The sequence below is a fragment of the Aethalodelphis obliquidens genome, unplaced genomic scaffold (assembly GCF_003676395.1).
Source record: "Aethalodelphis obliquidens isolate GAN/ISIS:26980383/991018 unplaced genomic scaffold, ASM367639v1 scaffold56, whole genome shotgun sequence".
NCBI classification, from domain to species: Eukaryota; Metazoa; Chordata; class Mammalia; order Artiodactyla; family Delphinidae; genus Aethalodelphis; species Aethalodelphis obliquidens.
Window position 1 is genome coordinate 8,020,232 of NW_020838000.1, and position 24,806 is coordinate 8,045,037.

Here is a 24,806-nt window from a genome sequence, read left to right on the forward strand (position 1 = left end):
AAGCTGGGGCCTCTTCCTTGGTTTGTGTTCCTGGGTAGTGTTTGAACTTGGGATTTAAACCGAAGGAGTTTTATCAGTCTGGTTATTTTAGTCCCTGAACGTGGATGCTTTCCACAGACTGGCCACCAAATAAGAAGACTTGTCAGGCAAGCCGTGCCCTTTTCCCAGTGCTTTGGAGAAGCTCGTATAAATAGACACCCAGAGATCTGGGAGAACACGAGCACCGAGCTCGGTGACTTCCAAGACATCTGTGAGGAAGTAGCTTCAAAAACCTGGAAGGGAGCTCTTGCAAATTCAAGAACAAAGGTTCTTCAAACTCTTTGAGCTCGAGCTTGACAGCTAAAACTGATGGATGGAAAAGATTCCCTGTGACAATTAATCTAACATTACCTTTGACCTTTAAGAAAACAAAGAGAGAAGAGGACTTTCTGGTAGCCTGCAGTAATGACTTATTTCAGTGACCTTTTATCGATCACCAAATCGGTTGCCCAGCCCTGTGATAGGTCCAGGCTATATGGAGATAAGCCCCAAGGCTCACCCACCTAGTGGGAAATAAACAGCGTGATGGGTGCCATGGTGGAGGTTCTATGTACGGGATGTTTGGGCCATCAGGAAGAGCCCTGCAGGAGTCCGCGCTGAAATTGTATCCTAGGTGAGCAGCTGTTAGCTAGAGATGGAAGAGGGCATGGATCAAATAAGTCAGAGGAGTGGTGTGTATCTTCCTGATGTCAGCTACCACCTGGTACCTACTGGCCAGCTTTGGAAGATACCACCAAATTGGAATATTGAAACAAATGGAAATGCTCTTTTTCATTGATGTTTTCCCTTGTTATCCCTTGACCCGACTTGTCATTGAATCATTTAATTTGTATCCTCTTTGTTCTTTCATAAGAAAATTTCTTTGACTTAAAATACATCATTTGAAAATTGTATCTAAGACTCATATGTTATTTAAAGCATAGTCTTTCGACTGATCTGAAATGTGATCACATGATAAAAGCCAATGAAGAGGGAGGCAGAGGGTTGTCATAGTAATTAACTTCTCTTAAGTCCATACTCCGTATGTTCCAGGCTCTGTGCTAATTGTATCACATTCATTGTTTTATTTATTGTCAGTCCAAGTGGAGATAGTATGTCTCTTCAAGTCATTATTTTTCTAGTGACTTGTTCAGTTCTAGGCACATAGCAGGAGTTCCATAGATAGTTGCTGGATGAATGAAAAAAAAAAAAGTCCATATGAATAGGTTCTCAGAACAGCCCCAAGAGGTGACTGCTGCTGACATTCCCGTTCTGTACTGGGAATTGTCGTAGTGGTCAGTTAATCTGACCGAGGTCACTCTACCAGTGTGTGATACATGTTGGACTTGAATGCAGGTTTAGCTCATTCTGCTTCATCAAATGAACATTTAGTGTGTATTTAATACATGCCAGGCATTTGGGCTGGAAAGGAATACAGAGCCCCAGACCTGCATGGACTCATAGCTTAGTGAGTAATCTTTTTAGTTAGTGATCTTTTCAAACTACATCCTTTTGATTGACAGAAGAATCCCAAGCCTCTTTCTCAGAAACGTGGACCTTCGTTTACCTACCCCCTATCCATCCTCAGCCCGTAGGAAAGTATTATCAATCTTGACTTTCTCTTCTTTGTATTATCAAAACAAGAGGTGTTTCTTTATGATTTTCCAAATTTAAGACACAGGACTGAATGTGATCTTTCAAATACCATGTGCCCCCCCAAGATTCTGAAATCTCTTTTCCCTGCCTTTAAAACTCATAGACCTAGTTAGATGCCATGCCTAAGCCTTCAGTGGGGATTGTACCACAGGGAAAACAAAATGTCTCATGCAGTGGCTGGCTGAGCAGTTTAGTTGGACATATCACTGCATATTGTTCCAGTAAAAATAGAGGTGACCCCAAGTTACCTGAATTATGGACTATTTCCCGGCCCCCTAAAAGCACAGAAAGATAGAGAATCTAGAAAGTTGCTTTGGCATGCGTCATAACCTGTGGATTAGCCTTTTGACTTATGTCTCACTTAGGCTAATATTTATGTTATTCAGAGTTTCCCTAAGCCTGCACCACTTGACAGAGCAGAAAGCATCCAGAAAGTCACTTAAGGACAGAGCCTACCAATTTAGGGTTAAACGAGGGCAGGGGGAAGCTTTGATGAACACGCACATATGGATATTATTTTCCACATATGGGTAATAATGAACTACATAGCACTGTTACATATGGGCTCTAGTTTTATAAAAATATTTCAGATGTTTTTTTTTTCTTTTTCCCACACATTGTATATTTTTCTTCCTCCCCCACCCTCATATATTTTCCACTCTTGCTCTACTGAATCACATTAAATTGAAATGATCTGTTTACATGTCTCTTCCTAATAGATGGTAAACTTCTTGTAGGCTGAGGCTGTATCTTATCTGCCCTTGTATCCCTAGTACCAGCCAGGGACGTAGTAGGTGCACAGCAAAGAGCGAATCTCATAGATGGAACCATTGGCAAAGTCAGGTAGCCTGGACATTTGTCAAAAACCTCAGCAAAATTTTGATATTTCAGACTTTTCTGAAAACTAAGACATAAGCTACATCTAAAATTTACATGTACTATTATGTTAACATTTAAGAATCTGCCAGCACGTCTAAGTTGAAGAGTAATAATTTTTTAAAAATTGGACCAAAGTAGAAGAACATGGGCTCTCTCACCCATTTGCAGAATCACAGTGATCCATCAGCCATCTCAGTAGTTTTGTTAGTGTCTGACTTTATTGATCCATCGTTAATAGAGTAAGTGTGATTGAAGCTGACAGATTGTTAACTGGATCAGGTAATCTTCTGGGTCCGGTTTTGGCAACCTTGCTAAGTATCTTTTTGTACCTTGGACTGAGGGACTCTCTTAGTCTGGATTAATGGCAGAGTATCATGAGCACATTAAGAATGTCTTTTTAGAGAAATGTAAAAATGACTATCCAGTAGAAAGTATCAAAAAAAAATATATCATAGTGCCTCTTAGGAAAGATAGCCATGTTTTACATCAATAATGTAACCCCAGCTTATCCTTCACTGGAAGTTCTTCAAAGATCCCCAAGGTTTACATATTACAGGAATGTGTGCATGCTACAAAATTAACACTGATGACGGATGTCAGGAGAATCAACGATAATCAAAAGAGCTCTACGTTAGAAGTAGCTTAAAGAAGGTAACGATGTAAAAATACTTTTGTCCCCAAACTGGCTTTTCTGCTTGTTCCCCGCCTTCTGTAAACCGTTTTCACCACAGACCACCTGAAGTCTGAAATGTAAGTTCTCATGTTTCTACACATAGGAGTGGAGGACAGATTGGCTCTGCAAAGTCTAATTATTCCTACGACTCAATGGGAAATTAATTTAGCCACTACTAGAGAATATGAGTGTTGTGGCTGGAAATAACCATGACCAAGTCACTGAAATGACCAGAACCAAAATTTCCTGGGAAGAAAATACTTTTCTTTGTTGAAAATGAGTTTAAAAAAATAAAGACAAAACTAGTAATACATCAAAATCATTGTCTTTCTTCATTTTTCTATGTTAAACTGTTGACTCCATTTTCCAAGCTTTTGTTATTAGAAGCAGGATGAAGACAAGTGACAAAATAGGGCGTTTTCTTTTTTGTGGTATCCTTGAGAGATGAGTCACCATGAAATGCATATTTTTAAAAATGATATGGTTAGTTTGAAATTCAAAACCCAAGCTTTACTATATATGAAGCTAGCAATAAGATTGCAGCATATGTTTTTCTTCTGTTAGAGGATCTTTGTGAATAGTTTTTTCTCTTCTTAAATGTGGTCAGTCAGCCTTGCAACAGTGTTAATTTACCTCCAGGTGAAACCCAAATACTATGAGTGGAAAGTGCAAGGGGTGTTTCCCAAACTTTAGTGGGCACGCAGATCCCCGGGGATCTGATGAAACTGCAGGTGCTGCCTGACCAGGTCTGGAGTAGGGCCCAATATTCTGCATTTCTAATAAGCTTCCAGATGATGCTGATATTATGGTCCCTGGGCCATCCTGGGAGTTGCAAGGATGGAGAATTTAGTCACCAAACCACAAAGTGGCATTTATTTATGAATTACAATCAGAAAGCCATCTCCAAGTATTTGGATTTATTGGGATCGGTGGAAGTTTGAAGTTTGTCCGCCCAGGAACAGATGACATTGGTGGAGGCCCCATACATACTAGAGCAAAGTCTGTGGGTGTGATCATTTTATACCAGTCTCAGTGGACTGTTGCTTTCTACTTAAATAAAGCATTTGATGCTCTACTTATTGACTTTGAAGAAGTCATGGCTTTAGGCTACAGTGTGAAACAAAAATGTATTGGTACTCAGTTGATGAAAAAAAGTTACAGTTTCCACAATTGAAATCATGTCCGTGTTCTGTCTTGTGCCGCTGTGTATTACAACTGTTTCCATCCCCCTCTTCACGCAGAGTATGATTTCTTCCATTGTGAACAGCACTTACTATGCAAATGTCTCAGCAGCAAAATGTCAAGAATTTGGAAGGTGGTACAAACATTTCAAGAAGACAAAAGATATGATGGGTAAGCAGAAAACCGTTGCAGCGGTGGCTACATACCATTACGTGTCATTTGGGGGTTTATCCAAGTTGCATGTAAAGCCAGGTCTTGTGATTGCCCAATTAGAGATCAATTTAGAATGTTTCTTGGAGGGTGGGGAGTGGGTCTGAGTATAATGAGATAATTAAATTCAATAAATGTTTGTGTTTAAATCAGCCCAACTGACTTGGTTGTCAGACATGCAGGAGATGGAGGCGAGGCGGGGTTGGGGGGGAGCTGTCATTTTTTAACATCTCAGTGAAGACCTAACCAGGCCTTGAATAACTAATATTGGCTGTGGGTTCTCTCAGAGATAAATCATGCTTTTATGTTTTTTTTTGAGTTTTCTTTGAGAGAAAGGGAAAGTGCCAATTTTTACACCCAATTTTTGAGGATATTCAATTGTATTTATAGTCTCCACAGTTGAGATCAAGTGATATTTACAGCTGTGGTCTCCAGCCCCCCCAGATAGGCACTTTGGTGAGCGTATCGCTTTACCATCCAAAGAACCATTGCATCATTTCTAGACTCTCAATGCCATGGCATCCTATCTTAACATGTAACTTTAGGTCAATATTTGTTACGCAGGAAATACATTAAAATTATCTGCAGTGTGAAGTGACAGATAAAAGTTGTGTGTTGTACCCTACCTAGCATTTAGATGATGTCATTTCTCCCTGTTGAGTTTGTTAGTGTTCGTTAAAGCAAACACTGTGATTAAGGTTAATGTTTTAATTTCTATTAAGGGTTTCTTTCTTGTACCTACCAAATAAAATGTTTTAAAATAATATAGGAATGGGATGTTTAATATGCATAGCATTACGTTGGGTTTTAAGTCTATTTCTGTTTACTTCCATTACATTCATTCAGTAACACAATAATAACTTCTCCTGAAGATTTTAAGAGGCAAGAGAACCTGAATTTTGAGCCTGTTTTAGCTTTTAATATTTGTAGCAAAACCATCCATCTACCAAAACAGATTCTTTGCCGTTTATAGCTTAGAGCTGTAATGAAGACAATGCATCATTTTTTGGAATAATTGCTTGAATTACTATTCCCTATGAATGGCCCACTTGGGCTGATATCACTGGTAGAAATGGAAGGTTTCTTCCCCAATGCTTAGTTATATTTTGCATATATCAGTGACTATAGCAGTATGATAAGTTCCTCTAAATATAAAGCCTGAATATTTAATAAAAAGAGAAATGATGATTAAAATCAACCCAGAGTCCACACATGGGAAGCACGGTGTACTATTTATTTATTTATTGGCCGCACTGCACAGCTTGTGGGATCTTAGTTCCCCAACCAGGGATCAAACCCGGACCCCACAGCAGTGAAAGTGCGGAGTCTTAACCTCTGGACCGCCAGGGAATTCCCATGGTGTACTATTTAGGAAGACTCACTTACTGACCATCCTCAGCCTTTCAGGTCAAGAGCATCCAAGCAGTCTCTTCCCTGTAGCAGGAAAGCAGTTGACACACTCACTATTCACTCTCAGCCAGTCCATGTGAGGGATCTAGCCAAGGGAGAAACGTTCGTCCTGTGTGGGTGGTAATAAATTGCAAGATGGTGACAGTATCACCATTGCATCAGAGTGACTCCCTACCCCTTCCTTGAAAGATTGTCATAGTATCTGGTGATGGTCACAGCTTCTTCAAGAAGCATTTGGGTCTTAGCAACACTGGGTATGCTGGCTTGCAATACATTAAGACCTTTGCTTCATTCTAAGAAATATTTGCAGCTATACCCATCATCTAACATGATAGTTAGAATTCAGCAAAACAGGACGTGTAAGATACCCAGCCCAGTGTCCAGCATGCACTCAGTTATCATTACTGATCATTATGACCACTTTTATTATTTATTATATTGATTAGTTTTCTATATTAACAGCTAGGTTAAAATTGAACATAAGTAACATTTGCGTACTTTTTTTCTTGCAAACTTTTTGCCTGGAGTAGTAACAGTTAATGTATATATTATGAGAAAATACTTGCATATTTCTTTTTTCTACAGTTGCATATGATCTTTTCCTAGCTCCACTCACTCTTTCTAGTTGCCGTTAAGGAAAGAGTGTTCTTCTAGAAGCTGTTTGGTTTTTTTGGGGGCCGCATGCAGCACGTGGCTTGCAGGATCTTAGGTCCCCAACCAGGGATCAAACCCAGATCCTCAGCAGTGAAAGCGCCAAGTCCTAACCACTGGACTGCCGGGGAATTCCCTAGAAGCTATTTTAAAATAAATGTTGCCTTATAAGAAGTAAGAGTGAATAATCGTTTGACCCCCAGACTAGTCACATAGACTTTGAAAATAATTGATTTCTGGCCTTAAATCTAAACCACATTATAAAACTAGAAAGCGTTATCCCCCTTTCAGAGTTTGTGCCATGGTGCAGAGGACAAAAGTAAAAGCATGGCCAGTTGCATTCCATCCTGAGATGTTCTTAGTCTCCTTGGACCGTGGGTGTGCCCTGTGCCTTCTGTCTGTATTAGGGAATGACCAGAGATCCTTATCAATGCAGATCATTGTTGGCTCAATGTGATTTTCCTTCTTGTCCACTTCAGTTGAAATGGATAGTCTCTCTGAACTATCCCAGCAAGGTGCCAACCACGTCAACTTTGGCCAGCAGCCGGTCCCAGGGAACACCGCGGAGCAACCCCCGTCCCCCGCGCAGCTCTCCCACGGCAGCCAGCCCTCTGTCCGGACCCCTCTTCCCAACCTGCACCCTGGGCTCGTGTCAACGCCCATCAGTCCTCAGTTGGTCAACCAGCAGCTGGTGATGGCTCAGCTGCTGAACCAGCAGTATGCAGTGAACAGACTTCTAGCCCAGCAGTCCTTAAACCAACAGTACTTGAACCACCCTCCCCCTGTTAGTAGATCTATGAATAAGCCTTTGGAGCAACAGGTTTCCACCAACACAGAGGTGTCTTCCGAAATCTACCAGTGGGTACGTGATGAACTGAAACGGGCAGGAATCTCCCAGGCAGTATTTGCACGTGTGGCTTTTAACAGAACTCAGGTCAGTTTTGTTTTATGTGTAAATGGTTCCTCTCTCTCTTTTTCTCTTCCTTCTTTAATCCCATCCACACTAATGTTTATGCTCTTACTTTGTACTAACATTTTTTTCCTTCTCTCCCTGTGGTCATATTGTCTGTACCTGGGGGTGCCTACATTTTATCATTTCTCTGCTTATCGTAAACCTCTTCTACCAAGAGAAAGCTGTGTACAAATCGATCCTGATTCAGGGGCCTTGAAAGAATAAATATCGAAAATATTTCAAACTGACATTACCTATGCTTTTATGTAATGGAATTATAGACTGTTGGTAGCAGATTGAGAAAGGTTTGAGGACTTGGTCAAGGCCATTTCATTGGTAGGGCTCCAGGCTTCTAGCCCACTATCCACCTTTCCTAGACCAGGGATCAGCAGACCTTTTCAGTAATAGGCCAGATAGTAAGTATTTTAGTCTTTGAGGGCCACAGCAGCCATAGACAGAAATGCATAAAACTATTTACAAAACAGGCCCTGGGGGTAAGCTTGGCCTTGGAGGCCTTAGCTTGAGACTTCTCACTGAGATTTGCATATACCCCTTGTGTTCTCACCTTTGTCCTCCTGGGCAAATTCCTGTGAAGATATTATCAGGAAGGAAGATGTTTAGCAGGATGTGGAGAAAGGGTGATATACAGGAGAAGACCTAAGATAAAGACATCTGAAAAGCCCTAAAAAAAATTGATTCCATTGGGCTTCCCTGGTGGTGCAGTGGTTGAGGGTCCGCCTGCCGATGCAGGGGACATGGGTTTGTTCCCCGGTGCGTGTCCAGAGCCTGTGCTCCGCAACGGGAGAGGCCACAACAGTGAGAGGCCCGCGTACCGCAAAAAAGAAAAAAAAAAAAAAAATTGATTCCATTAAACACTGAATGAGAGGATTTTTTAAAAATGTCTTCTTTTTTGAAACTAGTATGATATATACATGGTGTTTATTACACACACACACACCCTCCCCAGAAAAACCCCAGAAGAACATGTAACTTTGATTAGAATGAGGACATTATGTCCTTTTAACTTTTCTTGTTTTGCCACTGTTCTTTCGTCAATTTTTTTTTTTTTGGCCTGACTCATACTTTCCTTTCGTATTTATTTTGTTTATTACATGATTATAAGAATAAAATCCGGGGGCTTCCCTGGTGGCGCAGTGGTTGAGAGTACGCCTGCCAATGCAGAGGACATGGGTTCATGTCCTGGTCCAGGAGGATCCCACATGCCGCGGAGCCACGGCCACTGGGCCTGCGCGTTCGGAGCCTGTGCTCCGCAACGGGAGAGGCCACAACAGTGAGAGGCCCGCGTACCGCAAAAAAAATTAAAATAAAAAATAAAATCCGGGTACAAAAATATCTAGTATTAATTCCTTGCTGGCAGTTTCCATACCTAGGAGAATCCCAGCTGTGACTTATGTTTGGCTTGCCTTCACTGGATTGAAACTTAGGAGGCCTTACAAAGCCTTTAACTCAGTGTTTGTTTTCAGTTTCTTTAACTGTTTTTTGTACATCATCTGTCTGTGTTTAAAAGGGTGGTTGCAAAGTTATTTCTCAGGTTAAAATTGTATGGTTTTACCTAGTTTTATTAATATATCTTTACAACTTAAAAATGTGTTCATTATTAGGTGGTAAATTTAATATGACACCTCTATTCAGTTGGAGGGTCATTATTTTAAAAAAAATTTTAAAAATGAATGGATGAAAGGATCAAGTCAGCCTTCTAGCTACTCCTGTTTCTGGCAGCATCCTTTATTTATGTAAATAGCAGTAACTACCAGTAGTTCTTAGTACTGGGCAAAAACCAGGCAGGTCTCTGCCTAAAAGTTGCTTGTTGAACTGAATTGAAAGCCCACAAAGACAGCACTGACATGGACACAAATGACTCACAGATTCAGTGGAAAGCATTTTGGAAATTGAGCAAATTGTTATTTCTTAAAGGACCAAGGAAAGTGTGTTTTATGTAGTAAAGAGTCTAGCTGAAGGTGAAAAGGGTAAGGTCACCACCCATCAGTGTGTTTTTTCTTCTGTGGGGCTGTAATGTCCCAGGCATCATCACCCTGGAGAGTGACCATTTGTTCTCCTTGGGTTTTCATGTGGACGGATTCCACAGATATCAATAGGATTTGTTACTGGAAAAGAGACAGAGTTCTCTATTTTATACCCTATCAATCTCTTCGAAAAGATGGTTATCTCTGTGGTTAACATTGAAAACAGTGACTTAATGTTTTCAAGGGAGAGAGGAGAATGAAACCCGGGTGCAGCTTGATATCCATCTCTTTATTAATAATAGCCAGTTGAGAAAGAGTCATTACCGAAAAATTGTCTGGAGCCCCGGATGACAGAGGGGTTTGGTTTTAAACCTGTATAGAGGTAATTGGGACTCCTCCTTCGAAGTGGATGATGGGCCATGTTTGAAGCTGTTAGATTTCAATGAGAGTCATTGTCTATGTATATTTAAGAGTTCACTTTTGGGGAATTCGCTTTGGAACACGCAAGCATGCATGTCTTTTCGGTGGTCATACCAAAACACCACGCACACTCACGCGTACACACACAGCTGCATTTATTTTAATGATTATATATTCATATGAGTGTATGTAGTATGTTTATTTCAAACTGTATGCATTTCAATAAAAGCAGGTGCATCGTGAGAGTGTATGGTGTGAGTGTGGAGGATGAAAATACACATGCTAATGCATATGTATAGAGCAGGAGCTCTGCAGAGTTAAACCGCACAGACACGTTTGTGTGTACTTATTACAGTGTGCAATTCCGGCTCCAGGTTTTAAAAAAATTAATGAAAAATATGTACATACAAATGCAAAGTCCTCTGATGTGATCGGATAAAGACACTGGCATCCTATAAACAGTATGTTAAAACATTCATGTAATAGATGATGCTGTTGTGAGTTGAGAATATCGACAGCACTGTCTAACTTTAAAATCCTGGGTCTCATCTTTCAACTCTTCATTGGAGAATTTTCTCATCAGCTTAATTGGGTCTCCTGAATTAAAACATACCCCTCTCTTTTAAGACATTCCTGTATCGCTATTTTTTAAAGTCAAAAACAAAAGAAAGCAAAAAGATGGAAAAAAAGTCTACCTTTTCTGAAAGCTTGTGATGAAATTTATATAATTCCTTGTTTTAAGGATGTTTCCCCCTTCTGAATTGATGGGCATATGTTCTTTAATTGCTACGGAAGGTACCAGCTTTTAGCATCTGTCATTCATTCAGTTATGCCTACTTGATGTCTTTTTAATGGAAACCCATGGCTAAAATTAATTGCTGAAGCTTCTAGATTTATACTTTTCCATTCACTTCTCTGTATTACTGCTACTTAAAGGTCGTGATAGAAGAAAATATATTCTTTAGTGCTCCCCCTGCTTTTTAAAATAAATCCCATAGTTTAACTCTGATCCCATTCTGTGGCTTTTCCCCTTTTTTCTCCCCCCTCCTCTTGTCTTTGGCACACTTTATTTTCCAGTAAAATAAAGAATGAAGATGGATTATTCAAAACTGATAACAGTAATGGACCATCATGTAATGTTTTATTGAATTTGAGTTCTGTAAATTATGTGGTGGAGAGAAATTTGCCTGCTTAAGTATAACAGAAATTGCTACTGTGTTCCTATAATTCTTCACAGTGTAATTTAAGAAAAGTCCACTCTCCATATCACTATTGAATAAAAGGTAAAAAGGTGCTATTATCCCGACGTGACAGCTCTTGTTTGGCCTCCCAACCGACAGAGATAAATGTGTCTGCTTATAACTTGCTTGGCCTGAGTCCAAGGTAGGAGGTGGAGTTCGAAAGTAGTCTTTCACCTGGACATGTGATTAAAAATTCACCAAACAAGAGGCAGGTAGCCTTGAAGAATCTTCTACATGTTTTATTTTTAGAGGGAGGTTTCATCAAATCATATTTTCCTTCTGAGGGCTTTGAAGTTCCACGAAGCTGATAAAAATCTATTTGAATCAGTGATTATGTTCAAAGAGGAGACAAACGGGAGGCCAGACAGGCTTTTTGTTCATACTGGCAGTCTCTTTCGCTTATCTGCTGTTTTAAAGAATTCATAATTAGCTTTTGGAAGTACTGATAATATTTATTGAAGGTTTTTCTTTCTTTTCCAATACTAATGAATTTTACTTGTAAACTCTTTCTGGAATGTAAAAAAGGTTTAGGTATTCATCAGCAAGTTCACTCTTTAATTGAAAACATTAGAAATCTCACCACCACTATGGAATGGCGATGCAGAATAATCTTACGTTTTCATGTATAGAGCACATATTGAACAATTAGAAGATGTGAAGTGCATGAAAAGCAGCTTCTCCTTTCCCATAAAATTGATATCCATGAGGTGCTGGTAACATACTACATAATATACAAAATCGCAAGTTCTTTTTGGAAACAAAAATGACTAATGATTTTGTTTAATTTCATTCAGCAAATTTATTGAGCACCTATGGGGCATAATATTGGTAAATATTTTAGTCCTGGTATTTCAGCGACAGCAAGTATGGTACATGATGACCTTGACATGTTATTTTTTAGCATGAAGAAAAGTTTTTGGTAAGAGGTCTCTCTTACTATCCACCATGGGGCATTACTACAAATGACCTTGACCTAACTTGGCAAGTCTTAACTGGATTTTCAGTCATGGGAAATGGGAAACAAGGGCCACATACATCTTGAATCCATAAATGTAGCTACTCAAATAACAACAACCCAAACAGGACCAAAACGTGCATTCCCAAACCCGGATTCTAATGCCAGTCATTTCGCATCCAGAATTTTCTCAAGTGACATCATTCTCTTTAAAAAAGTAATTACCACATTCTAATCAAAACATTTTCTAATAATATTTTCAAGCATTTCCACCAGGGGGCACTCCCCTCATTGAAAGCCTGGGCGGGAAAAAAAAAAAAAAACCACACAAAAACCCGAAGGTTTGTAAAATACCTGAGGCTGTCTACACTGTCTGCTTTCGAGCTCTGTGAATGTCCCAGGATTTGAAATATCAGTCTAGACCTTCAACACATCCCAGGCAGAAAACCTGCACTCGCTCTAGTTAGAATAATTAAGTGGAAATAAAATGCTTTGCCCGGAAAACATTTCATATGCTCAAATGGGACGTCATGCTAACGTCAAAATATGAGTAGAGAAATTGCTAAATTCTCTCCCAAGTGACCTTCTATCTGTTACTTTAAGCCATACAGGAATGACTCAGTCTCATGTTAGCAAGACTTGATATCATTATGTATTTTTTCATGTGTTGGCTTTCTCACTGTAGTTCTCTGCTGTCTCGGGAAACATTTGTAATGGAAAGAGATGACATTTTGTTATCTGAGATCTCTGAATGTCTAATTTCAAATTTCCCAAATATAATAACATCTGTTTATAGGATCTCTTTTGACCTAAAGTGTTTTGTTTTTTTTATTGAAGTATAGTTGATTTACAATGTTATGTTAGCTTCAGGTGTACAGCACAGTAATTCAGTTTATATATTCTTACATATTTTTTTCAGATTCTTTTCCCTTATAGGTTATTACAAAATATTGAGTATAGTTCCCTGTGCTATACAGTAGGTCCTTGTTGATTATTTTATGTATGTTGATAGTAGTGTGTATGTGTTAATCCCACACTCCTGTTTTATCCTTCCTCCCTTCCTCTTTGGTAACTGTAAGTTTGTTTTCTGTGTCTGTTTCTGTTTTGTAAATAAGTTCATTTGTATCATTTTTTCTTAGATTCTGAATATAAGTGATACATGATACTTGTCTTTCTCTGTCAGACTTACTTCACTTAGTATGATAATCTCTAGGTCCATCCATGTTGCTGCAAAAAAATTTTTTTTAATTACTGAACAATTAGTGCAGATAAACGTCTTACAAAGTGCCACATAACTTTCCACTGAAGGCTCACCTTGAGTACATTATTAATTACCATTAGAATTTTCCCATGGGGAACATATCTTGTTGTTAAGTTTCTGTCACCCATTTGGAATTTTTTCCTTCTATGGTCTGAATACACATAATCCATTTAGTAAATATTTATCAAACACTTACGTGGCAGGCATTGTGCTGGGATGACAAAAAAAGAATATTAGACTATTGTACTCAAGGAATTTATAATGTATTTATGTGTACTGTATGTTTCTCTTTCTGTAGAGTTAAGATATATTGCTTTGTGAAATATATGTTTTAATATCTTTAAAGATTTTTTATCCCCATTTGGTAGGGAAGAGTTTAGAGCAAGGGCTGTTTTTTTTACACCTATTTTCAAACATTGTTTCTGAGACCTGTATTTCTTGGTTTCAACGTGACACATCAAAAACACAGTCAATCTAATTAGTTGGCCTTGCGCAAATTAAATAGCTGGGTGATTGACTGCCTGTTTGACTGAATTTTAGTTAAATTGACTGGATGTTTTGCTCATGTATAAACACAGTTGCAACATTACTTGTCAGTATTATAAATGAAAGGACAAGTACCCTTCATTCTTCAGTCACATTTCTTAGGGTGAAACTGGCTTCCCTTGCATAGACCAAATGAGAAACTAAAATGTACTCTTAAGCCCCCGAGCCTATTGGAGGATCTTTTTTAATAGCAGCCTATATAGATCGTTTTTGAAGTGGACACTGCTTTTATATTGTCTGTACCCAACTGTTATCTTGGGGCAATATGCTACATTTTCCTTGAGGAATTGGGAACAAAGCCAGGTTTGCGCTTCTAGGAAACCATGAAAAAACCCCAATGTTATAACGTTGGGGCTTGGTTGTTTTGACATGACACTTTACCTCCCTTTCCCAAATGTACCCTGTTGCCATTTCTGCAGGGTTATTAGAAAGTGAAATTTGCAAATGATATAGAGATCTCCACAACATTTTATTCTGAGCCATATTGTGATAAACTGAAATGTAGAAAGCAAACACGTCTTGGCATTCCAGGCATTTTTTCATGCAGGAGGTTGAAGAGGTAAGGCCTGCTCAGTCCTTATCAAATGGGCAGAAAATGTTTCTAATCCTTGTATTTCATATAAGCCCTTAAACAAAATTGTGGAGAAACACCCATTTTTAAAATGCATTCTTCCAAAAATTAAAGAAGTAGTTAACAATTCTCTGTTATTTGGGGAGGAATACCATAAAGAAGTTTACTAATGGGTTGTGAATTTCTTCTAGCACTATTAAAAATGTTTATTCCTCAAGAAATTTGATTTTTACAGAATTTGATAGTATTCTTTTTCTTGGCATGCTACGATGGAATTTTGCAGTGTGGAAAAGGGGTTATGTATTTCAAATTTAAAGGATGGTTTCTGAAGTTCAAATTTTCAACCTGTTACTCAGAGGTATATTGTATAGCAAGCAGTATAGTTTCCTTAAGCGGTAAATAGAATCACTTGTCATTGACTCCAATAATTTGAAAACCAAGGAATAATGTAAAATATTGCCTGCAAAAACATAGCATAAATCTTAGATGATGCTTTAGTGATAGTCTTTTTCCTAGTATGTTAACAATTCATTTTCGAGTATTTTCTTTGTAAATCCTACTTCTCTTGAAATGGCTTTGTATCTTTACATATTGGGCTGTTGGCATTCCACTGCCTTTGTCTTGGCAGCTTGAGAACTATACAGTTCAGTGCTGTCGTATTATGAGCATTTCATTTATTCTTAACTTGCCTCAATCCTGTCTCTGTGAAAGATTTCATGGCAAGTTAAGCTACTCAAAAGAAGGAGACCAATTAGGCAGTTGCAGTTTATGTTATATGTAAAGCAGACGCTTAATAAAATTAAGAATACAATTGAGGCTCTCTTCTCTACCACTTCAATTGTAACTAATATATTCCTATGTGGAATTAATGCTTCTGACTGTTCATTTTCTGAACAGAGTGGAGAAGAAAAGGAAAGGTTCACCGCGGGCTGGGCAGAGCATGGGGGCAAGCTCACCCTGTGCCTTTCATTCCCTGCAGGGCTTGCTTTCAGAAATCCTACGAAAGGAAGAGGACCCCAAGACTGCTTCCCAGTCTTTGCTGGTAAACCTTCGGGCTATGCAGAATTTCTTGCAGTTACCGGAAGCTGAGAGAGATCGAATTTACCAGGATGAAAGGGAAAGGAGCTTGAATGCAGCCTCAGCGATGGGTCCTGCCCCCCTGATAAGCACACCGCCCAGCCGCCCTCCCCAGGTGAACTCTCTTTTTCCTCCTCACCTTTCTGCTTTTTGTTTTTGTCTAAGAAAAAGAAGAAGTCTAAGGAAGAATCTCAACAAGCATGAGAAAGGTAGATGGATAGGGATTTTTTTTAATAGTAATTCATAGACTTGCTTGAGGAGAATTTGGTCCCAGCTCACTAATTCTGATATAAAAACAAGTAGCTACTAATTAGATAGAGGGAAAAAAAATTACTTTGTGTTGCTTCATTTGGGGGGTTCTTTGGGGGTGAAAAGTCATCTTGAAATGGGATATTTGGCCCTACTACTATTAAGTAAAAAGGTATTTTAAACTCAATAGGGAAAAAAAAAGTAATGAAGTCCATTTTATCCCTGCACGTTTTAGAACCACCATTTGAATAGTAAATAAATAAAAATAAATAATTCCATTTGTATTTATGCTTTCCAATACCAACTGCAGCTGGTACCAATTACGCATCATCTCGTTTGTAATCTTTCATAATTAAGTTTAATACAATCCTTGAAGGCAGCTTTAAATGGGGCTGATAAGGAATTCCATCCATATTCCCAGAAATGGGCACATTTTCTATTTTCCAAATTTTTGCACTTTTTAGAAAGGACAGAAGTCACCTGCCAGGTAATTTTGTGTATGCGCATCTGTATTTTTTTTAATCAAGTTTAAAAGGTAGCCTCAAAACTATTATGAGAATTGAGAAGTTAATTTTCAGTACAACTGTTAGATACAAATTTGAGAGTGGATTAGATGTAAGATCCACAAGCAAATATATTTCTTACACATTTAATTTGTGGCCTGTGCAACTCTTAACAATGAGGTCAGCTAAAACGATGGAAAGTAAATATGGAGTACTAATTAAAAGTGCTTATGTAACATAAGGTCATAATGAAATTATCTCTTAATGTTAATTTCATCAATAGTAAAAAATGGCCATCCATTTCCAAGTATAGAGAGAAAACTCACTCAACACTAAAAGTGAAACTGCCATAGATACTCCATAAATAAGAAATAGACATCATACACAGCCACTTGTGGAGGGTCTTAAACTGCATATTGTAATGTTCTGAAATGATTATTGTTTAGAACCATCCCAAAGGTCCATTTTCTCCATTTTATTCAATGAAAATCAGTTAAGTCTTAATGTCTATAGGAGCAGACGATAAAGAAGGCATTGCTGTAATTTTAAGAAAGATATGTTTCTCTAAGCAGAAAAGAATGGCACCCAAATACATGCATACATGTCCATCTGCCGACACACACACTTACTGAATTTGATCTGTTAAGCCTTCAATACAATATTTCTTACCAAAAAGAATGAGGAATTCTTTATATACATATATGACTTTTGTAAGAGTGACTAAACAAAAAATACTTGGACTTGACTGAACACTGAGTTTGTGGTGTTTAGAGTTATCACATGTACCATCATTAGTTAATTTTGCTGTTGCAGTCATCATTGGAAGGCCTCTGGGCAGAGTTATTTTACTTATCACTTAATCTTGCAATACTAACAAAAGAAGGGCTTACTTAAGACCAGTGTGAATTTAAGCGTTGAGCTTCTTCTTTTTTTTTTGTTTTAATCTATCCAAATATTTGACTTAGTAATTCCTTAATATAGCTTTTGTTTTCTAATTTTTCTAGGACTTTAATGCTTTTATTTGTTTTCCAGATATGATTCTGCTTTCCTTACTCATCGTTTTTTGTTTTTTTAGCCAAAATTACATTAATTCTTAATTGTGATATTTATTTTTGTATACTATTAAGATACTCTGGGTTGCTTTCCTATATGTATGTCTAAAGACTGTACCTGCTGATAAGTTGGGATAGAAACTGTAATTTATTTTGGCCTGAATTACTGATAAACTGGTTGAGCCACCCTCAGCTGTATGTGTTTGTTCTCAAGAGGGGATTGAGACCAAGCCTTTAGCTGGGATATTTAGCCAGTGATGAATGTACTTAGATACTGTAAATTCTTAGTGAAGCTCTTTCACAGAAAAAAAGTTTCTATTAACACAGTATTATTGGCCATCTAACCACATTCTGAAATGATTATCTGATATGTGTGAATGAATTTATTTCACTGCTTCATAGAGAATCCCTTTGCATTCCTTAATTTTATCATAACAGAGCTCACAACCAGTTTGTTCACCTTTTACCCTTGGACAGTGATTCAGTGAATTAAATTTTAGGGAAGTTTTAATGTATTAAATGTATTATTAATGTAAAATGAGTACTTAGGATTTGGAAAAACGGGTTATAGAGCAGTTGAGTTAGTACTGTTTTGCAGCAGTTGAAATCCAGTGCTTAACCTGGAACCAATATACCACACATAAGGTTTTCATGTGCTTATTTACAGATGACTAAAATGGAAGGGGTTTAGTAAAGGAGGAGACCACAGGTATAGAAAAGGACTGCAGGATTTTGTCTTTTTATATTTTGCCAGAGAGGAATCTGTGTGAAATCACTGTGCATTTCATTCCCCCCCCCTCCCTGCCCCCCCACAATGAAGATATTCGAAATCTGTTTTGACACTAGTCTTTGGCTTGGGTTGGACCGGAACAGGATTTCTTTCTAATGCTTGTTGAAGGCAGAGGTCCCTTGTGGCTCACGGAAGACCCAGGACACCTTTAGGCCTGAGAGACTGGATTATCTATCTTCCAGCTTCTCTGAAGAGTTTAGGTCATATGGAAGATGATTGGATGTCCCTGGGTCCTGCCAGACCAAGGACCTAAACCATTGAGGAACTCAGGTTATAAATCATCTTCAAGAAGGGGCTTCCTTCAGGCCCTGGGTGTTATTCTTAGGAGAACCTCACCAGGGAAAACCTAGGCCAGCCTCAGGAAGCTCTTGGCTGGCTCTGCCTTGGCGAGATGGCTCCTGTGCACTCCTGTCCCTCAGGCTTCGGTAGGGGTAGCCACGCCAGGAGCTTTGTCTTCTGGCTGGGGCAGTAGGCTCCGGGCCAGAGCTGTTGGTTGAAAGCATATTTTCACAATGTCCATGCTCTGATTCAAGAAATATGAACACCTTGCACTTGACAGTGATTCACAGTTTTCTCAGCACCTTCACATGCGTGAATTCATGGAATCATTATACCAACCTTTTGGTATGAGAAAAATGAGAAAAGTCAGATACTTAGTTTTCAAATCCCCTATTCAGTCGGATGCTCTTTCCCCTACCTCAAGCCACGTCCTCAGAAGACAGACTTTTTAGAAAGGAGAAAATGAAACTCAGGGACTCTTTCTGTTTGTCAGAGAGGATGAGAAGTTTTCTTGTTAGGTTAGAAAGAGGAACACATGTGAAATGTTCTTCTGATAGAATTGAATATTTACATTGAATATTTGACAAATGGTCCACTTTGGAGGACTTTAGACAGTTGGGCATTTCTGAGATTGTAGAGAAAAGAGCCCTTTCCAAACTTTGGTGGTAGGAGTTATCTGGGAGAAACCAATCCCTCCAAAGCTCCATGGCCTTAAAGATTTCTTTTCTGACTATCGCTTAGCAAATTTTCCAGATGAGTTTACAAGATGAATCTTATTAATAGTAATTAATTATTATTTTCTGGAAGTTGTCTATTGCACTAAACATATCCATTTTAAGTTGATGGTTTCTATTTAGGTGTGCACTTACTATGGATTTATTTGTGTGTTTTAAGATGTGTGACTTTTGGAGTTAAATGAGCAATTTCTGTCTTCATAAGGACCATTTGAAAGCCTATAATTATCAAGTTATAACTTTTACATGAATTATATAATATTTTTTCTTTTTTTTAACATCTCGTTATGGTATTCTTTGGTTTCTTCTGAAGATGGGACATTTTACAACAATGTTTTAGAAAATGTACAAAGTTTATATCAATAGAAGCGATATATAATTAATTTAATCTGGTAGTTGCACACTCTGTCTCTTTACAACACATTCTTCTATAGTATAATGAAACATAGGTTCAGTTGTGGGCAGGAACTTCACACTTGATAAAAGTTTTATTTGTTATGAATCCCTTGACCAGCTTTATTTTAAGATCACATATGTGCTTGGAAAACACTTCTCATTAATGGTCATCTTTTAAAAGCTAGAGGACTTTTGAAAGTCTAGGTCTGGAAAATAACTAATATGGTTTCTACAAAAGGAAGAAAAGTGTAAAAAGATAGAACCATGATACTCAAAACAGTATTAATATATAAAAGTATGAAAATGTGGACTGTTTTCTATCACCAATAGGAATTCCTCAAAATAGCACGGATTTTTTAAACTAATGATAAAACCATTCCCTACTAAAAATTAGACAGTCATGAGCTAGATTTAGCAAAGGGCCACCAAAAAGCAGGTGCAGCATGTCTTAAAAAATAATAAGAATTTTCCCAAATAAAGAAATCCTATATAACATCATACCCTCAGTGTATTGCAGTGATTCCTAAGATAAGCAGTGGTGTTAGACTTAAGTTCAGTTCTCAACCTTGCCCCATGGACAAATTACTTAACCTCTTTGTTAGCTTCTCAATTTAAAAATGGGGCAGTAATGTGACATTACCTACTCAGGGCTATTATGCAGGTTAATGTATGTTAACACAAGGCCCAGCTCATAATAAACAACTGATAAATGTGAGTCTCTCTTATTATCATAATTATTATTAAAACTACATCAACCTTTAATTGCATATGGGCATGCCCTCACGCATGTGTGCAGTATGAGCTTGCAGGCAATTCCACTTGCATCAAGGAAGAGCACAGATGCCAGTCAGGACCACAGTAGAGTCCATTTTGTGTAGCCTGTATGTAGTACATATATAGTACGTATGTAGTGTATATAGTTCATTTTGTAGTATGGGTTGATGAATTCAGCAGCGGTAAAGGAGCAAAAAATTCTCATGGAAAATCTGTGTTCTACTGAACAATTGTAGTGAAATAAAAAGCACACCCTAGTGCTACACCCTCTCCCCATGTGGGAGGGTAAATAGCAGAAGCTCCAATTCTTAACTACTTCCCTGGCGCCACCGTAATGATGGAGTGGTACACGCTACCTTGATAAATGCTATTCAGAAAGCAACTGCATTTATTTTACTGTGCTATTTGCAGAGAAGAGCTGAAGAGTAGTTTGTTTTGCCTGGAATGAACTACTTTATGAATTTTAATGTGTGATATAATATTAAAAGCTAAACCAGGATTAAAGAAGATTTTTTTTGAGCTAAGCTAAAATAGTACTTAGTAGAGTGAGGTATAAAAGATTTTTGTTTCCATTTTTACCTGGGGAAAAATTTCAGCTTTCCTATTTTTGAAAAGCTGTCCAAGTCAGTTCCCCTTAAGCAATACCTTGTGTTTAGAGAAAAATGTGGTTCCAGAATTCTAATAGCTTATCTCTAATAAGATGCATATCTGAGCCAACAAGATGATAAGGAAGAGCTTTTCTAAATAATTTTTAAATGAGTAATACAGTTTCTTAATATTTTTAAAAGCTGTTGCTCTCACTTTTTTTTTTTTTTTCTTTTTTGCGGTACGCGGGCCTCTCACTGTTGTGGCCTCTCCCGTTGCGGAGCACAGGCTCTGGACGCGCAGGCTCAGCGGCCATGGCTCACAGGCCCAGCTGCTCCACGGCGTGTGGGATCTTCCCGGACCGGGGCACGAACCCACGTCCCCTGCATCGGCAGGCGGACTCTCAACCACTGTGCCACCAGGGAAGCCCTCTCACTTTTTTTATTTTTTTGAAAGAACTTTTACAAAGAACTTTTAAAAAGTACTTTAAAAAAGAAAAAAGTACTTTTCAACTTTTGATTGTGTTGGCTACTAGGAGATTTTTCTTTTTTATGATTTAAAATGTTTGCTTTTTGGTTCAAGTTGTAATTGCTTTATTAAAAAAAAGAAAACTTAAACCAAAGAAATTTTTAGAAACAAAATCACAGGGTTGAAACAAATGATTATAACCCACCTCGAAGATAAATTCTTAAACATCATTTTTACAAAAGAATGAAAATGATTTTCAAAACACACTGAAACACCAAGTTTCCAAAGCCTGCCCTCTTAACTGTTGCTAAGCAGATGATACCAAGGAACTGTTTCTTCCAATGCCCTGAACTTCATGCCTCCATTTCCATAACATTCAATGTTCAAAGCGATTGAAATGGCTTTTCTTTTCTCTTTCATTTAAGCAGTGAAAAAAAATAGGTATTAAAAGGGACCCCATGTGGTGATCAAATCTATCCTTCTGCCTCAAAGCAAGACCACCCCAGAGCAAAGTTGCAAATCTCAGCAAAGCAACTTTGTAGGCAATTTATGGTAATGCATTAACTCTTCTGGCTCCTAAAGTGGTGTTTAGCAGATTACTGCTTCAAAGCCCTGTGTCTGTGCCTAGTGGCCCCCAGTCCTTAAGGTGCCTCCGTGAGTTAGTGCCCTTGCTTACTGGAGTGCAGAGCTGGCAGGGGAAGGCTGAAATCCAGCCTCTGCTCTTGCTGTTTCTGTCTGCGGATTATGCTTTAGGAGAGGCCAGTGAGGCCAGCCAGTGGGTCCCTTGTCCTGCCTCACCTTCTGTGTCCTCACTGGGGGCCTGTGGTCCAACCATTTCCCAGCATTATCCTTTCCGTGCTCCCAAGGGTAGTGTCCAGGTGGGAGAGTCTAGCTGCATCCTCCAGAAGTGAGTTATTTTGCTTACCAGGTAGAAGTTACGAGTCAGAAAGCACGTTGTAAAGGAGACTCAGCTTTACTCTCTAAGTGCAGGGAATTAAATGGCTTAGGATAACCTCTGCCCCTCTTTTGATACCAAATATTTGGGGGCAGGGTGAAATAAACATTAGAAGACTTACTGTATGACTAGGAAGGTGTGTCATTTAGTGCCCCCAAATCATTTGTTTATCTTAAAATGAGCTTCATTTTCTGTTGTTCCTAGTGGATGAGAGAAATGGTCCAAGATGGTAAGTTTCTAGAGAAGGAAAACCTGGATTCTGTAAAGGACCCTAAGAAACGTGGTCCTTGATGAATCACTTTGCCAGGAGAAATGTGGTCCTGCATCTGGACAACTTTCATTTATGTTTTCATCAGTTTCCCAGTAAAAAGCAGCTACATGGTTCATATGTGAATTTCCCAGGCTGGTTGGTTCCTGTAAATGCTCAATAAAGATCAAATTTTTATTTTAAAAATTTAAAGTTTTAAAGATTGTTTTTAAGTTTTGAAGATTAATCGTGGTATCAATAAATTCTGAGGTTGATTTTCCCCCTAAATTTTGTAGCATTTTTCTGGAGCTATCTGCTTATCATTATTACCAAAGGCATTTATATTAATTTCTCACTCAAGATTATACATTTTGATTATATTTGTAAGTCACTGTTTATATATTTTGTGTAACTTGCAGTCATGTTCTATTAAATATTGTGAAACTTTTTCTTATTGTCTGGTTCCACCAGTCAAAAGGAAAGAGTTATATACAGCGGTGCCAGGAAATGATGAAATAATTATACAGAACAGCTTGGACATGCATGTGTAAAATGCAACCAGCCTTTATGATAACTAAGCAAGGCACTCTACCTGTTTCATGGATGGATAGAAGATTTAAATGTGCAGCTCTGCAAATGGCTTTGTTATAGAAGATTTTTTAAATGAAACATAAGAGGAAAAGGCATTAAAATAAAGAGTCTAAAATTAAAAAGGCCGTAGTATGTAATAGCTATTAGTGATGCAGTTGTCTCTTAGGCATCGGGTACCCAGCGAAGATAGAAGATACAGCCCTGTGCATTATGATTTTAATTGTGAATTTCCTTTGTTAGAATTGCCGTGGAAGGTAATTGGGAAACAATTAGTTTAGGGTTTTCAAGTCTTTGAAACTATTGCATTTTCCAGAAAACTTACGTTATGGCATTATAATTCCTGGTTGTCAGCCGGCAGTTGCTGTCGTATTACAGCTGCAGTCACCTGTGACACTATGACTTCCTTAACTTAAGCAATCTGATATCCAGCTAAGAACTCATGTTGAATGACCGCATTGTTGATCACCTTGATCGTAAAAGGAGCAACAGTATCCAGTTTGGATGCCGAGCCTGAGAAGCTTCAAAACAGTTTGGCCAGTGGGAAATGACAGGCATGTTCAAAATGTTTTGTAGGTGAAAACAGCTACCATTGCCACTGAGAGGAATGGGAAACCAGAGAACAATACCATGAACATTAATGCTTCCATTTACGACGAGATTCAGCAGGAAATGAAGCGCGCTAAAGTTTCCCAAGCTCTGTTTGCAAAGGTGGCAGCAACCAAAAGCCAGGTAAGAGCCTCCGTTAGGCATGGAGAATGTTTATCTGTGATGCCTGTGAAAGTTCCTTCGAAGGGGTGTCTATTTGCAAGTTGAACTTGCATCCCTGAGAGGTCACGGTTTCCAGGATTATTGACAGAGCTCGTGATGAAACAGTTCAGATTCAGGGAACAGAGACGCTTGGTTGTGTTTCCTCCAACATCTATTGTCCAGACCACAGATTTCTTAGGAAATCCCTGAGTCAGTTAATAGTTGTTTCCAGAAGAGTACTGTAATGTATAGGAGGTTTCTCCATCTGGTCTATTGTAATGGAACAAATAACTTGAATTATTATTATTTCATTAGTACTTAGGTGACCTTGATTTCTATCCTAAAATGCTACGGGCATTGTATTTTTTTTCTGTTCCAACTCAGGCATCTACAACTGTCAGGTGTGCTTATTAAAACCAAGTGACACACACACACACACACACACACACACACACACACAGCTTTGTAAAATAATGATTTTAGTTATATATATATATATATATATGTATATATGACACACAAATTTAATTACAATTAGGAAAATTGTCTATATCTTTTGAATTATAAATGAATCGAATTGAATGGGAAAAGTGACAGGTCCCTACAAGACATAACGAAGGACAGATAATGCAGTCTTTTTGTCATATATTGATAATTTCTGTTCATCAAAAGTAGAGTCATCTACACGAAGAAGCTCACAGTTATCTACAAACCCTTGTTCAAGGCCAGGAATACTTTTTAAAGGACCA

General features: G+C 38.3%; 1 protein-coding gene across 6 annotated transcripts in view; it reads left to right on the top strand.

The window, feature by feature from the left end:
• The window catches only part of SATB1 (SATB homeobox 1), a 99,852-nt gene that overhangs the window by 43,689 nt on the left and 31,357 nt on the right, over positions 1-24,806 (top strand). For all 6 annotated transcript variants that reach the window (XM_027086544.1, XM_027086545.1, XM_027086543.1 and 3 more), the window contains 4 exons: positions 4,468-4,579; positions 7,159-7,613; positions 15,590-15,802; positions 23,884-24,039. In XM_027086544.1, coding sequence (XP_026942345.1) covers positions 4,468-4,579; positions 7,159-7,613; positions 15,590-15,802; positions 23,884-24,039 — 936 coding nt within the window. The remainder of the gene's footprint in view (positions 1-4,467; positions 4,580-7,158; positions 7,614-15,589; positions 15,803-23,883; positions 24,040-24,806) is intronic.